Source organism: Cyclopterus lumpus, chromosome 1, assembly GCF_009769545.1.
Source record: "Cyclopterus lumpus isolate fCycLum1 chromosome 1, fCycLum1.pri, whole genome shotgun sequence".
Classification (NCBI taxonomy): Eukaryota; Metazoa; Chordata; class Actinopteri; order Perciformes; family Cyclopteridae; genus Cyclopterus; species Cyclopterus lumpus.
In genome coordinates this window covers 7,007,613-7,019,903 of record NC_046966.1, presented here as the reverse complement: position 1 = coordinate 7,019,903, position 12,291 = coordinate 7,007,613, and the positions used below count along the sequence as shown (strand labels likewise).

The 12,291-nt window shown below is 44.0% G+C and overlaps 1 protein-coding gene across 1 annotated transcript in view; it reads right to left on the bottom strand.

The window, feature by feature from the left end:
* Window positions 1–12,291, bottom strand: part of LOC117739445 (alpha-1,6-mannosylglycoprotein 6-beta-N-acetylglucosaminyltransferase B-like) — a 109,621-nt gene that overhangs the window by 40,823 nt on the left and 56,507 nt on the right. The window contains exon 8 of the mRNA XM_034545857.1: window positions 8,141–8,310. Coding sequence (XP_034401748.1) covers window positions 8,141–8,310 — 170 coding nt within the window. The remainder of the gene's footprint in view (window positions 1–8,140; window positions 8,311–12,291) is intronic.

The following is a 12,291-nucleotide window of genomic DNA, read 5'->3' as shown; positions in this document are numbered from 1 at the left end:
AAGTGAGAACAGCCTAATTGCTCAGAAGAAAAGAAAGCAGGATGAGGGTTTAAACGAGATGTGTGTGTGTGTGTGTGTGTGTGTGTGTGTGTTCCTATCTGCTTTGGGCAGGTATAATAAGGCAGCTCGTAGCCAGCATGTGGGAGAGCAGCAGGTGAACCGAGGTCACTGAGTCCAGTCTCTCTACAGGCTTCACTTTAATGATGGCAGAAAGGTGAGGGAGTCAGGTTGATGGGGGGTGATGATGGAGGGAGAAGATACATGAAGAGAATGAAAGAGAGAGGGAGAGAGAGAGAGAGCGAGAGAGGGTTTATGGGGCACAGAGTCACCCAGAGCGTGACTTTGACTTTTCATGGACTTAACAGAAAAAAAACAGAAACCACTCAGAAGAAAAAGAGGAGCCCACCCACAGATTCACATCTACTTGCTCTTTCTTATATCTGCATCTCATTTCTGCATGTGTTTCTGAGAGGAAATGCGCGTTTCAGCTGGAGGTGTCCGGGGAGAATTGCTGCAGTCGAGCCCACACCTCAGACTGGCACTTTCAGACTCTTTTGAGGGTCCCACACATATCATTTTACAACGTCATAATCCATTTAGTCCACTAATGTTGACAAACAATGAGAGCAAGAGAGCAAATTGTCACCAAAAACAAGAAAGAGATTAAAAGAAAAACAAGTGTGCAAGCAGGAGAAAATCTGAAGACCAATCCAATTTTATAAGGCATTACGTAACCTCAGTGGATGGTTCTTTTTGCTTTAATCTCCGGGGCAAGCCATTTCTGGGCTAAATCTGGGCTAAATCGCTAGACTTACAGCAATGAGCTTATGATGCAAACTAGCTTTAGTTATTTTACAGCACACAGTCACATGCTGAAGTTAGCGCATGTGCATCTCTCTTCCTGTGAAACGCACACTCTCATGCAAGACAGACAGTTACGTCTGGATATGGATATTCCTGAGGTGGAATATGAAGTAGGACAAACGGTGGAGAGGTCTGTTCACCCGTTTATAAGAACTATGAGAGACAGAGCTTGAAGCATCCTGGGGATTCACTGGGAAATACAGACTTAATCGGACTTAAAGCAATTGAGATTATTGCGTTATGTGAATGGTGGACTTCCATATTTTGATGCGCAAAAGGCAAAGATGGGAGTAAACCGTGGAAGACGAACTGGGATTACTTAAATGCACAGGTTACTATTTGCAGAAGCACATAAATAGTTTTTAAAGGCAAGGATGAAACTTGGAAGTGCACAAGATTTGTGAGCAGATGGCCTTAATAGCCACTTAACTGTCGCTGTAACAACTGATAATAGCCCCTACGAGTGACAAGGAAATGTCTGATAATGCATCATCTTTTTTTGATGAAACACATGATTAAAAAACAGCGGCATTAACTGTAGCAGTAATTCACAACACTAGCATTGACTAATGACATTTCTATTGCCACCTCATTCTGTAACAGGAGCACTAAACAGCAGCCATAACCAATAAAGTTGCCCCTCCTCTCCTGTCTTTTACAAAATACAGCTGCAACTATTCTGACTACTCTGTCTGTCAGGTGACAACCTCAGTGTCTGAAAAGACAATAAGGAAGTCCCGGAAAAGTACAGGCCATCAGGGGGCGACTCCTCAAAGAGAAGTCTGATTGTATAGTTTAATGAAGTCCATGAGAAAATGACCCTACTTATCAGTTGATTTTTAAGAGTGTAGTTTGTGTTCTCAATTGCTAGTTTCAAGTCTTCTCAATACAGCAGGAGTTCATTTAGTAAATTATGGTCTCATTTAGAGTAAAATAGACAATACAGCAAGGTATGGTTTAGGGCGGGGCTATCTTGTGATTGACAGGTCACCACTGCAGTGTTGTCCGGTCTGGGTCTGTGTTTCCGTCAAAGAACTTTTACCCTTTCATTGCGTGTTTTTAGTTCATCAAAGTTAATTGTAACCGTTCTGGTCGCCTGCAAGCATGTCAATCAGCGTTCGGTTGTACTTAGCTCCACCCTCTTGTGTCACTTCTGGTTGCGAAAAAACAAGATGGCGGTGGCCAAAATGCTGCCATCTCCAGGCTTCAAAACAACAGCCCACAAACCAATGGGTGACGTCACAGTGACTACGTCCACTTCTCCTATACAGTGATCTCTGTCCATTGATTCTTACAATATTGTACAGTTTTTTTGTTTTAACTTAAATAAATACTGTTTGTGCTTGTGGGTGTTTAAGGTGATGAGGAGTAGCCAGGAGTTTAAGAAACTGAGTTTGAGCTTTCAGAAACATTACTAGAACACAAAGATGCATATCTCTTTAGTTCTCAAAAGAACACCAGTACTGAAAACCCTTCACACATGTCAATGTAAGACTGCTGTCGACTTCCACTATCCAATTATCAACAAATCTCAAGGACAAAAGAGACCGACACTTTTTGATTCTCTACCCCTCCTCTATCATTTACTCTTTCTGAGGTGTTGATTGGCTGTAACTTTGTGTCTTTCCACCTCCAACCCAAAAAGTCCCAAAGTCTGATCTCCATGGCAACTGAGACATTACCTGCAGTTGGGATGAGATTATAAGACTTGACACCTGAAGTTGGAGGCAGAGAAGGAGGGGGAGAGCACGAGACAGCAAGAGCGAGTTACACAAGGCACAGAAAGAGACTGAGAATCTAAAAGCTGTGAGTTTAAGGGGAGAGGAGAGTATTAACTACAGCTGAGTTTCAAATAAATAATCAGGACATAATCCACTTGGAAAAATAGTGAATCTAAGGAATATAATTATAAATGGCAAAATATTTGAATTACAGAGAATATTGCTTGTTTAGAAAAAAGAACTAGAACACAAATAAAGACTTAGATATACACAAAAGTAACTTAGGAGAAGTATACAAACTAAATAATTATCTATAGACGACAAGCATTCAAATAAACCTTATATTTGACCCTTCTGTTAAGCGTTGTTCATGTTCCTAAATAATCCAATAACATCTGATGAACATTCAAGCAGTTTTCAACAAGAACTGCCAGTACCTTTGAACGGATTAAGGGCCAACCCCATTGGTCAGAAGTGTTTGTAGTTATAGCTACAATGGAAGGTGGTGTGTAAAGCCAGTTGTCGTAAACAAGGGGTCGGTGCCATACTATGAGGATTACTGGCCACATGTTCTGGTAGACAATTATAGAGTTTCACTTGGTTGTTCCCGTGAAAAGTGCCAATTAGTTTATAGTACCCTACTACCCCACTAGAGAGCGTATAGTACCATATTACCCCACTAGAACCCTAAAAAGTAGGATGGGAGCCAGAGCCTTCAGTTATCAAACTCCTCTTTTATAGAACCAGCTTCCACTTTCGGGGGGCAGACACAGTCACCTCATTTAAGAGTAGACTTAAGACTTTCCTCTTTCATAGTGCTTATAGTTATAGGGCTGGCTCAGGTTTGCCCTGGTCCAGTCCCTAGATATGCTGCTATAGGCCTAGGCTGTTTGGGGACATCCTAGGATACACTGAGCTCCTCTCTCCTCTTCTCTTCTCTTTCTCCTTCTGGACAAATTCATGTCTCTTCATTTCACATTTCTAATTCTACTTCTTCCCGGAGTCTTTTTGCCTTCTCGCCTCAGGTTTCCATGGATCGTGGCTGTGTCTGGAACCCAACCTTCCTCCTGGTACCTGCCCCTTGGCCTTGCCCTGGGTCCGGCCTCCTTGCTTCTTGGCCCTGCCTCCTGCCACATGGTCCCGGCCTCCTTCCATGGCCCTGCTGATTGCCCCTCCTCCCTATCTCCTTCTGTTTACATGGATCGTGGTCCATGCCTACTACTAATTATTCATAATTTCTGTCATATTCATTGAATGTGTTGTAACTCTGTAACACAGTTCATCTGAACACATGCCATCTATTGCTTCTGTCCATCCGGGGAGAGGGAAGGTTTCTTCCCTTTTTTTCCTGATCCGATGTGAGGTCCTGGGACAGGGATGTCGTATGTGGACTGATTGTAAAGCCCTCTGAGGCACATTTGTAATTCTGGGCTATACAAAATAAAATAAACTAAATTGAATTAACAGATGTCAAATCAACGGTTTATCGGAAAGACAGTACAGACACAGCACCCCTAGATGAAACCCTTAAAATATAAAAGGGTTCTCTGTAGAACACACTGGGTGGATTCTGGTTAGCACCCTTTGAAGGGGAACAAGCTTCTGGATATAATCTTCAGAGAGGGTTCTGGGGGGCAGGGTTAACGAGAGAACATATATTTTTTAAGGGGTTGTTGGGTGAAACCTTTTTAAAAGGTTCGACCAGAAACCAAAAAGGGTTCTCCTATGAGGACAGGTCAAAGAGCCCGTAAGGTTCTAGTGAGCATCTTGATTTCTTAAAGTGCCCAGTCACAGTCCACATGGCGTGCCCAGAGTGTGCTATACTGCAAAAGGCCATATCTTCCTCTCCTGCTGGATTATTAAATGTTTTAGTATTACGGAGCCTTCAATATTTCTCTTTACAGTAGTGACAGGATCAGGCACAAAGGTGCTGACCGTCCACCGCTAGTGATCTGTACCTTGAGTCTGTAATGGAGAGCAGACGGAGCCCCGTCTTTCCTCTTCCTCACACTAATATATTTCAGGTGTCTTGCCAATCTAATTGGCACCAAATTCCAACAAGCTGCTTGTCCAGGCCCCATTGTGAGGAATGCACACTCAGCAGACACGGGGAGATGCAAAAAACCTGTATTGAATTAACTCGGGTTTGTGTGCTGTTGCGTGCGTGCGTGTGTGCGTGTGTGTGTGTGTGTGTGTGTGTGTGTGTGTGTGTGTGTGTGTGTGTGTGTGGGCAGGTGAATGGTGTAAGTGAAATTTCTGCTATGTGCAGAAATGAAGGACAGTGCACGATCCAAAACAAAGGGATGGAATTCATCAGGGAGCCTTAAAAAAAACACACCATTATTTGCATATTTGAATAACACAAGCCCCCGCCCAAACTGCACGGATGCTAACTCAGCGCTTTGCGGTTCTCCCCTGTCCTCCCTACTTCTCCATTCACATTTTCTCATTAGTCCGTCATCGTACACAGTGACAGCCTCGAAACTGAGATAAGTCACAGAAAAGATATGACCACGACACAATCAAAAGAGCTCAGACAACTCATTAGAATTCAATGAAGTAGAAGGTTTCACACATATAACTATACCGCTTCCCAGTTGAATCAGTAGTTGTTTTTGTCCATATGTTCTGGTTCTCATTGTTTCCCTCTCAGGCTTTGTCTTTGGGCCAAAATATGTTAGTGAGTCTCTGTGTGCTCTGATCGCATGATCAGCCACCTCATAGTAGTACTGACTGGAAACTACAATTCAGGGTCCATGTTATACACAGTAACACAACCCTAGACCAAATCATCCCCTCAGTGGCCAATTACAGCTACCTCCTGCTTCCTCCTCAGACAGCTCCAACACTCAGATGTGGCCATAAGAGCAATGTATCACACACACACACACACACACGCACACACGCACACACGGAGTTGTATGGACCTTGGGCACTTTTTGTTCAGTTTTGTTTAATGCTGGTCAGTCTTCCCTCAAAGAAAAGCAAAGAAATGTTTCTAAATCTGTATCTGGACTCAGCGTCCTCTGGGCAAGTTGTGTCTGTGTGCCTGGTTTCCCATGTGCCTCGTCCTGCTTTTCCAGATGGTCAATGCCATTTCCCTGTGTTTTTAACTGCTTGCCCGGCTACATCTTTGTGTGCCTTTGCGGGCACATTATTTGGGACAAATGAGGAACAAAGGACGCAAAAATGGACAACACTGTGAAGAAGTGGGAGAGAAAGACATTATTTTGAAACTATACAGGTGAGGTGTAAGAGACAGAATTGTATAGTAAGGCATCTGAACTGAAATAGGACTGTAATGGACGAAAAAGGGTTTATTTACCGAAAACCACATATAATAGGACACTGTTTTTCAGTCAGTACGTCTCTTTCTGTCGATCACACCAGCAGACAATAACTCAACATCAGCCATCTGTGAAGGAATATTGTGTTTATTGGGTTGCATCTGAGTGACCGGAGTTGACTGAGCTACTCACGGTTTTACACTATTGGTTCCTCGTTTCTTTACTGATGGAACACAGGGATTGGATTGCATTTGCTTGATGTGAAAACACACGCAAAGCCAACGTGTGAGAGAAACAACACACACACAATGCATTACACTGTTTTGTGTTTTGTGTGAATATGGAAATCAATACTCGCGCTTTTCAAATCACCTTGCCGTTGTGTGTGTGTAGCAAGGTGGCAGAAAATATGGTGGATGAATATGCATTTGAATTACAAAGTATGACAGCACAAATGAGTATCTTAAAGATCAATATGCCACAAAGAACTGAACACATTATGTCCTCTTTTAAGTAGCATCTGCTTCCCCAGAATTGACGACATGTTTGCTGTGAGGTTTTCTAAACATTCGGGAAAGATCAATAGAGACGCCACATAATTGTGGGGAACATGAAAGGCGAAGGAGAGACTTTTTTTCTTTATATAATACAACTTCATGCCAAACTACATTACCACCTTTGTTCAACCGTAACTTTCTCTTTTTTTTTTAATCTTACTGAAGGACCAAGGGGAAATGAAAGGTGTCAGAACAAAAAGTTGACACGTCAACAAAAAAAACGGCAGTAAAACACGCCATCACCCTTTTTCTGTTCCACCTTACTGCAGCAAACCATGTGGAAAGATCGACATCAGGAGGCAAAGTTGACGTTGCCATTTCTCACACCAGTGTTTCTTAAGGACCGAGTCAGGATCAGGAAAGCAGTTTGAAGAAAGATTAGCCTGCTTCCTCAAGTAATCCAGAGCGCAAAAGGTATTTTTCCCCACTCGAAGCCATTCCATGTGGGCAAGGTGGAGGAAATAATTCATCACGCTGGTATGTTAGATCGCGTTTCACAGTCGCCTTAAACACGTCGCCGCCCGGGTTGTGAGAAAGGCTGGTGTTAAAAAGGAAGATCCCGAGACATTACAGTGACACGCTCGGCCTAAAAAACGGTCCCGCCATCCATTTCCAGTCTGGCAACTGAGCTCGGCCTTGTGGATGTCCCTGCCGTCTCGAAATGTATTTTTTATAAATAATAAAATCCCACTTGATTTTCATACTCTCTCCTGCTCCTGCAGAGGAGTTATACGTCTACAAAATGACTGCCGAAGGCTGGGGGGGGGGGGCAATACAACTTCTATGATTTGTGAGAGCTGTCGCAGGCAGTGCACAGTGGAAGGAGAGCACGGCGGGGTCTGCGTTGACATCATTATATTGATCGATACTCTATACCCGTGTCATCAACGGGGGCAGAGAGACAGAGACTATTGGCCCAATCAAGGCTGAACTAAGACATCGCCCATCTGAAGTGAGATTCAGTTGTGTTCTCAGACCTCGTATACCTCTTCAGTATTCTACAGGTCAACGTCAGCCATCCATCTTCACGGGAGCCTGACAACCTGCATGATTTATTCAGTCTCGACCATGAAGTAGATATTGCAGAGACTGGACGAAACAAGCCGGAAGGATCTCCCCCAACAGGGTTGATTCACATCCACCCACCCGTGTGTGTGTGTGTGTGTGTGTGTGTGTGTGTGTTGGCTCTGTAGCTGTATCCGTCAGCAGAAACGTGCAAGCGTGCTGACGCAGGGGATAAAAAGACACGGCGACGCAGCCGCCCCGACAGGAAGCTGTGGAGTGCGTCGACACGGGATCGATGCAGCAACAAATAAATCCGACTTTAGGGCACTCGCGCATAATCTGAAGTGGGAAAGTGGTGTAATTAGAGCGCACGGCAATCTTAAACATTTCGACTCCAATAAGCGCACGCAGGAGCACGTTGATAACAGGAGGGTTGTAAAAACGTCATTGGTTTGTAGTCACAGCTGTCATCAGATTCATTTTGTGGCATCTTTACAGTTAATGTAGATGTTAGAAATGGCCCGTTCTGTTTCATTATAGCCTCGACCCAACCAATCCATGACCTATTCATCTGCAGGATCTCTATTTCGACGCAATCTTTTCTTAACACCAGTTTAGATTCAGAAGAAAAACACTGGTGCATCGGGTGAATGAGAAACAATCAGCTGCTCAAAGAAATAAAAACAAAAAAATGCAATTAACTCACCCCTGCAGCTCCTTGACGGACATGGAGATCTTGAGGTTGTGTCCCAACACGTGCAGCGCAGTGAGGATGTCGGCCCACTGGACCATCTCTCCCAGAGGACCCCCCTTCAGCACTTTGGGGCTGAACACATCTCCAGACTCCTCGGTTAGGAAGCCTACGTGGACCAGGATCTGAAGGAGGACAGGGACACAACGGGGCAGAGAGATTAGATTAAAGTCTGCGTGGAGAAGCTCACCAACAAAAGCTCAACTTGAGAAGAACGTCGACTGTAACGAATACCATAGGTGATGACGACATATTCAAGATGATTCAGATTTTTATTTAGAAGTTAAAACAAAAGTGACTGCCCATGAAGTTATACATCAGTGAAGGCATGTATGGTAAGTAACTACAGTAAGAGGTTGGACTACAAACTGTGGCGGATGCTTACAACTGATTTTAATTTGAACTAATTTGGGGCAATGTCACAAATATCATCTATTCATTTTATGAGTACAATGTAATTATTACCGATGGAAATGATGACCAAAAGGAGTTGCAATAAACCATAATTATACCGTGACGTGGTGAAATAGGCTGTTTTGAAAAGCAAGCAAATGTTCCTGAATAACTTCCTGAGTAAAACATCTAAAAAGCTATAATTCAATTTATGTATTCACCATTGCTCATTATTTACCACAATGTGCATCTATTGAAGTTCACAGTGGTGCAGTGACGTATACACACACAATGCACAATGTCATCAAGTACATTTAATTTAATCTGATTCATATTATATCATTTATGCGTGTGTGCGTACTGTACAGTATAAAGCTAAGCTCCTTGAAAGTTAAGCCTCTGCAGTGCAAACTGTTTTAATGAGTTTAAAGGATTAAAATCATTAGAATTTCAGACTCTTCCAACTGAAAATTATGGAAACTGGAAAGCAATTCTTGGAAATCCCCAAATGAATTACAGCCTCATGCTCCAATGGAACAGCGCGCGCGTGTCGAATGCCATCCTTATGGACAGCTCATTTCACATGCACCGTATGCCCATACAGATAACTGCTGTGACAAATTCACAGGCACCCAATGGGAAACCTCGTTGTGTCGGAAAACATTGTCTAACACACCTAAAGGAATTATCACAGTTTATGTGTTGCACTATTGTACAACTTTGCACTTACAGGCTGCAGCCCCCCGTCGTGCGTGTCCACCTAGCCGCTGCATAATTAGTGCGACCCACCGAGAAATGAGCAACACGTTGCCTTTCACAGCGGATTAGACGCAGCCATGTCCACACGCTGCTCTGCAGGGTAATCCTGATTAGCCAGCGCAGCATGAACACCTCCATGCAACATACGTAATGGGTTTAAGGCCAACTGTGGGGAGTTTGCCAGAAAGTTTTGACGCCTATTGCTCACTAAGTCTCTCCCTCTTTCTCTCCCTCCCTCCCCTTGTATCTAAGTGCATGCGTGTCCTGTGTTTGTACCCTCGCAGCTTTGAACTGTGGAGGTAATGATTAAAAGCCTCCAAGAGCTTTTCAGAAGCGTGCCGCAGTGCGCTCTTTTAATACTCTCTTCCTGTCTCCATGAAGCCACATTAGCCACAACGCACTACTGTTTGAAGGTCATCGTATACGAGCACTCAACAAACAAACGTACGCGCATCATACATTCTATGATCCTGCCGAAGATTATGTCTGAATAACAGAGAGGGAGAAAAAGGAAAAACCCAGTGGATATTTTATATTTTCTCATTTAACCGTTAAGAACCGAGACCCATTTCTCCTTATGGGGGACATAATTAAATAGACCACATCGAACCCATTTCAAAATAGTGTCAAATATCTGAAATGTTACATACATGTCACATTGGGCTTTACTGGTATACCTTTTGTATTCATAATTTAATTAATATTAAATAATTTTTTTGTTTACGTTTGCTTTTATTATGCTTTGAATTGAACAATATAAAATATATTAGATAAATATCATTGAATCAGCCAAATGAACTGAGCAGATCATAATCATGTTTCTTATATGTCACATGTGGTTTTATTGTGAACCTTTTAGGTTAAAGTTCCGATGTGACGTATGTATCACATCTGATTTGTTTTATATCAGTTTGTTCAAGAAATGTGTTCACAGCAGGTTCAATATAATAAAGTATATGTTATTGAAGCATTATAATTCCTAAATGTGTGAATGTTACCTTTAGCAACGGAAAACTAGCTTTTTAAATTGAGCTACTTGTGTCAGATCTCTCACAACCGGGATCAGAAATCTTGGAAATGTTGTTATGGGAACACAAAATCATAATGACCCGTCACATGACCCACCAAGATGTTCCGTAGGTGTCACTTAGGGACTTAGGTGTCACTTAGGGACTGTATAAGGAACAATTTAAAGGACGTGTGGCACCTGTGTCACCGTGGGTCGTTATGGGTAGAGATACATATATATGTATATATAGTGAAGGAAGGTTCTTTTGTATTACATCCAGTTCAACTGCTCAAGTCATCCCACTGAAGTTAACCTGTACAAACTGTTAGGACAGTGGCGTGTATACTCGGCAGAGTCAAGCTCCAGTGAGACTCCAGTTGGCGTGAAAACCCCCCTGATTTAATAAGCCTGCTCTATTAACTTCTGCTTCATAAAAAAAGATAAGTGAAATTTAATTACATTTTGGGTGGCAGATGGCAAGAGTGAGAATTTGTGGCGCCAGTGCTGTGCACTCTCCTGGCTTGGTGGCGGGTCGGCGGCGCTGCTGGTGAGAGCGTGTCGCGCAAACACTGGCAACCGCACGAAGATGGAGGCAGAGGGAGGCGGATCTCACAGACTGGCAGCAGCACAAGAAACACTACTGCTAAATAAGTATGGGAAATATCACACCGCGGCGGCAGAGCCGAATAACGATGGATTGGATTCGAGGAATCTGGCATCCACACACAAATGAAAAGTTAATGGGGAGAGAGTTAAGGGTACTTAACAAGACCTGGCAATTTGCACCTGGGTGGGGGGATTTCACTCTCTCTGTAATAGGCAGTATTTATCTCCATTTGCAAAATGCTAATTCCCCTGTATGGGAACGGGATTAGAGTGGAGCTCAATGACACATATCAGAGCGGCGCTGGAGAACTAACCTTTATATCACAGAGTAGGAATCGAGGGCTAGAACGGAGAGGGAAACGAGCGTGCGTGGCCTCGCGCCGCGTTTTATCACGCAGATCGCCGGCGACACAATCGTGCGTCTTCGCTCGGGGGCCAGGAAAAGGAGATGAACGGGTGGGCGGAGCCACACAACAGGAAGTCGTAAAACTGGACTCGGAAGCTAAAGCTGCACCTCCTCATAAACTCCTGCATCGCGGCCAGCTGCCTCCCTCAGGAACCTGATCTCACAACGAGAGAGCGGAGCTCTTTATGCAGTGGACTTATGGCGCTCCCAGATGGCGTGTGTCTGAGTGTGTGTGCGCCGATGGGGTGTTGCATTCTTCTTGTGTCTTTTGTTGCTTTGTTTGCCTGCATCCGTCTCACACTGACATCAGTGAACTCTGCGTGTGGACGCTCGGGTTCCTTCGCCGTGAGCCCGAGGGATTCGAGGGGGGGGGAAGAGAGAGCTACTCTCCACTGTTCACGTCCTGTGGGGATGGAGCACAAAGACCTGCCGGACGGCCCGGCGCCATGGCAACACGTTCATGCTCAAATCTCTCGCTCACCTTTACGACGCGGTGTTCCTGCGTCGTAAAGGCACTTTGAAGCACAAATCAAGGTCTTTTCACAACATCGGCCCTTTTCTGAATGTGTTTTTTTTTTGTTACACAATTATATAACAAATAACAACGTTTCATGTAATATGTCAAATCCTCAAAGAGTCCTTGGCACGCAGATATTAAGGCAGGAGAGCAGAACTAACTGGCTAACGACAGAGGCATGCTAATGCTCGTCTCAGCATCTGTTAGTGCAGGACATGGCGTGTGTGTGTGTGTGTGTGTGTGTGTGTGTGTATGTGTGACCCGGCTCACTCGTGCTCTGTGGCCCTTATGAAGGTCGTAGCTGTCCGATGGAAGGCCACGGGTGGCAACGCAAGCTGGCGCTGCCAACCGTCGCTACCCTACCCTTAATTTCACCTTCTCCGACACCCTCGGGTTCAACACTCTACAGACCGGCT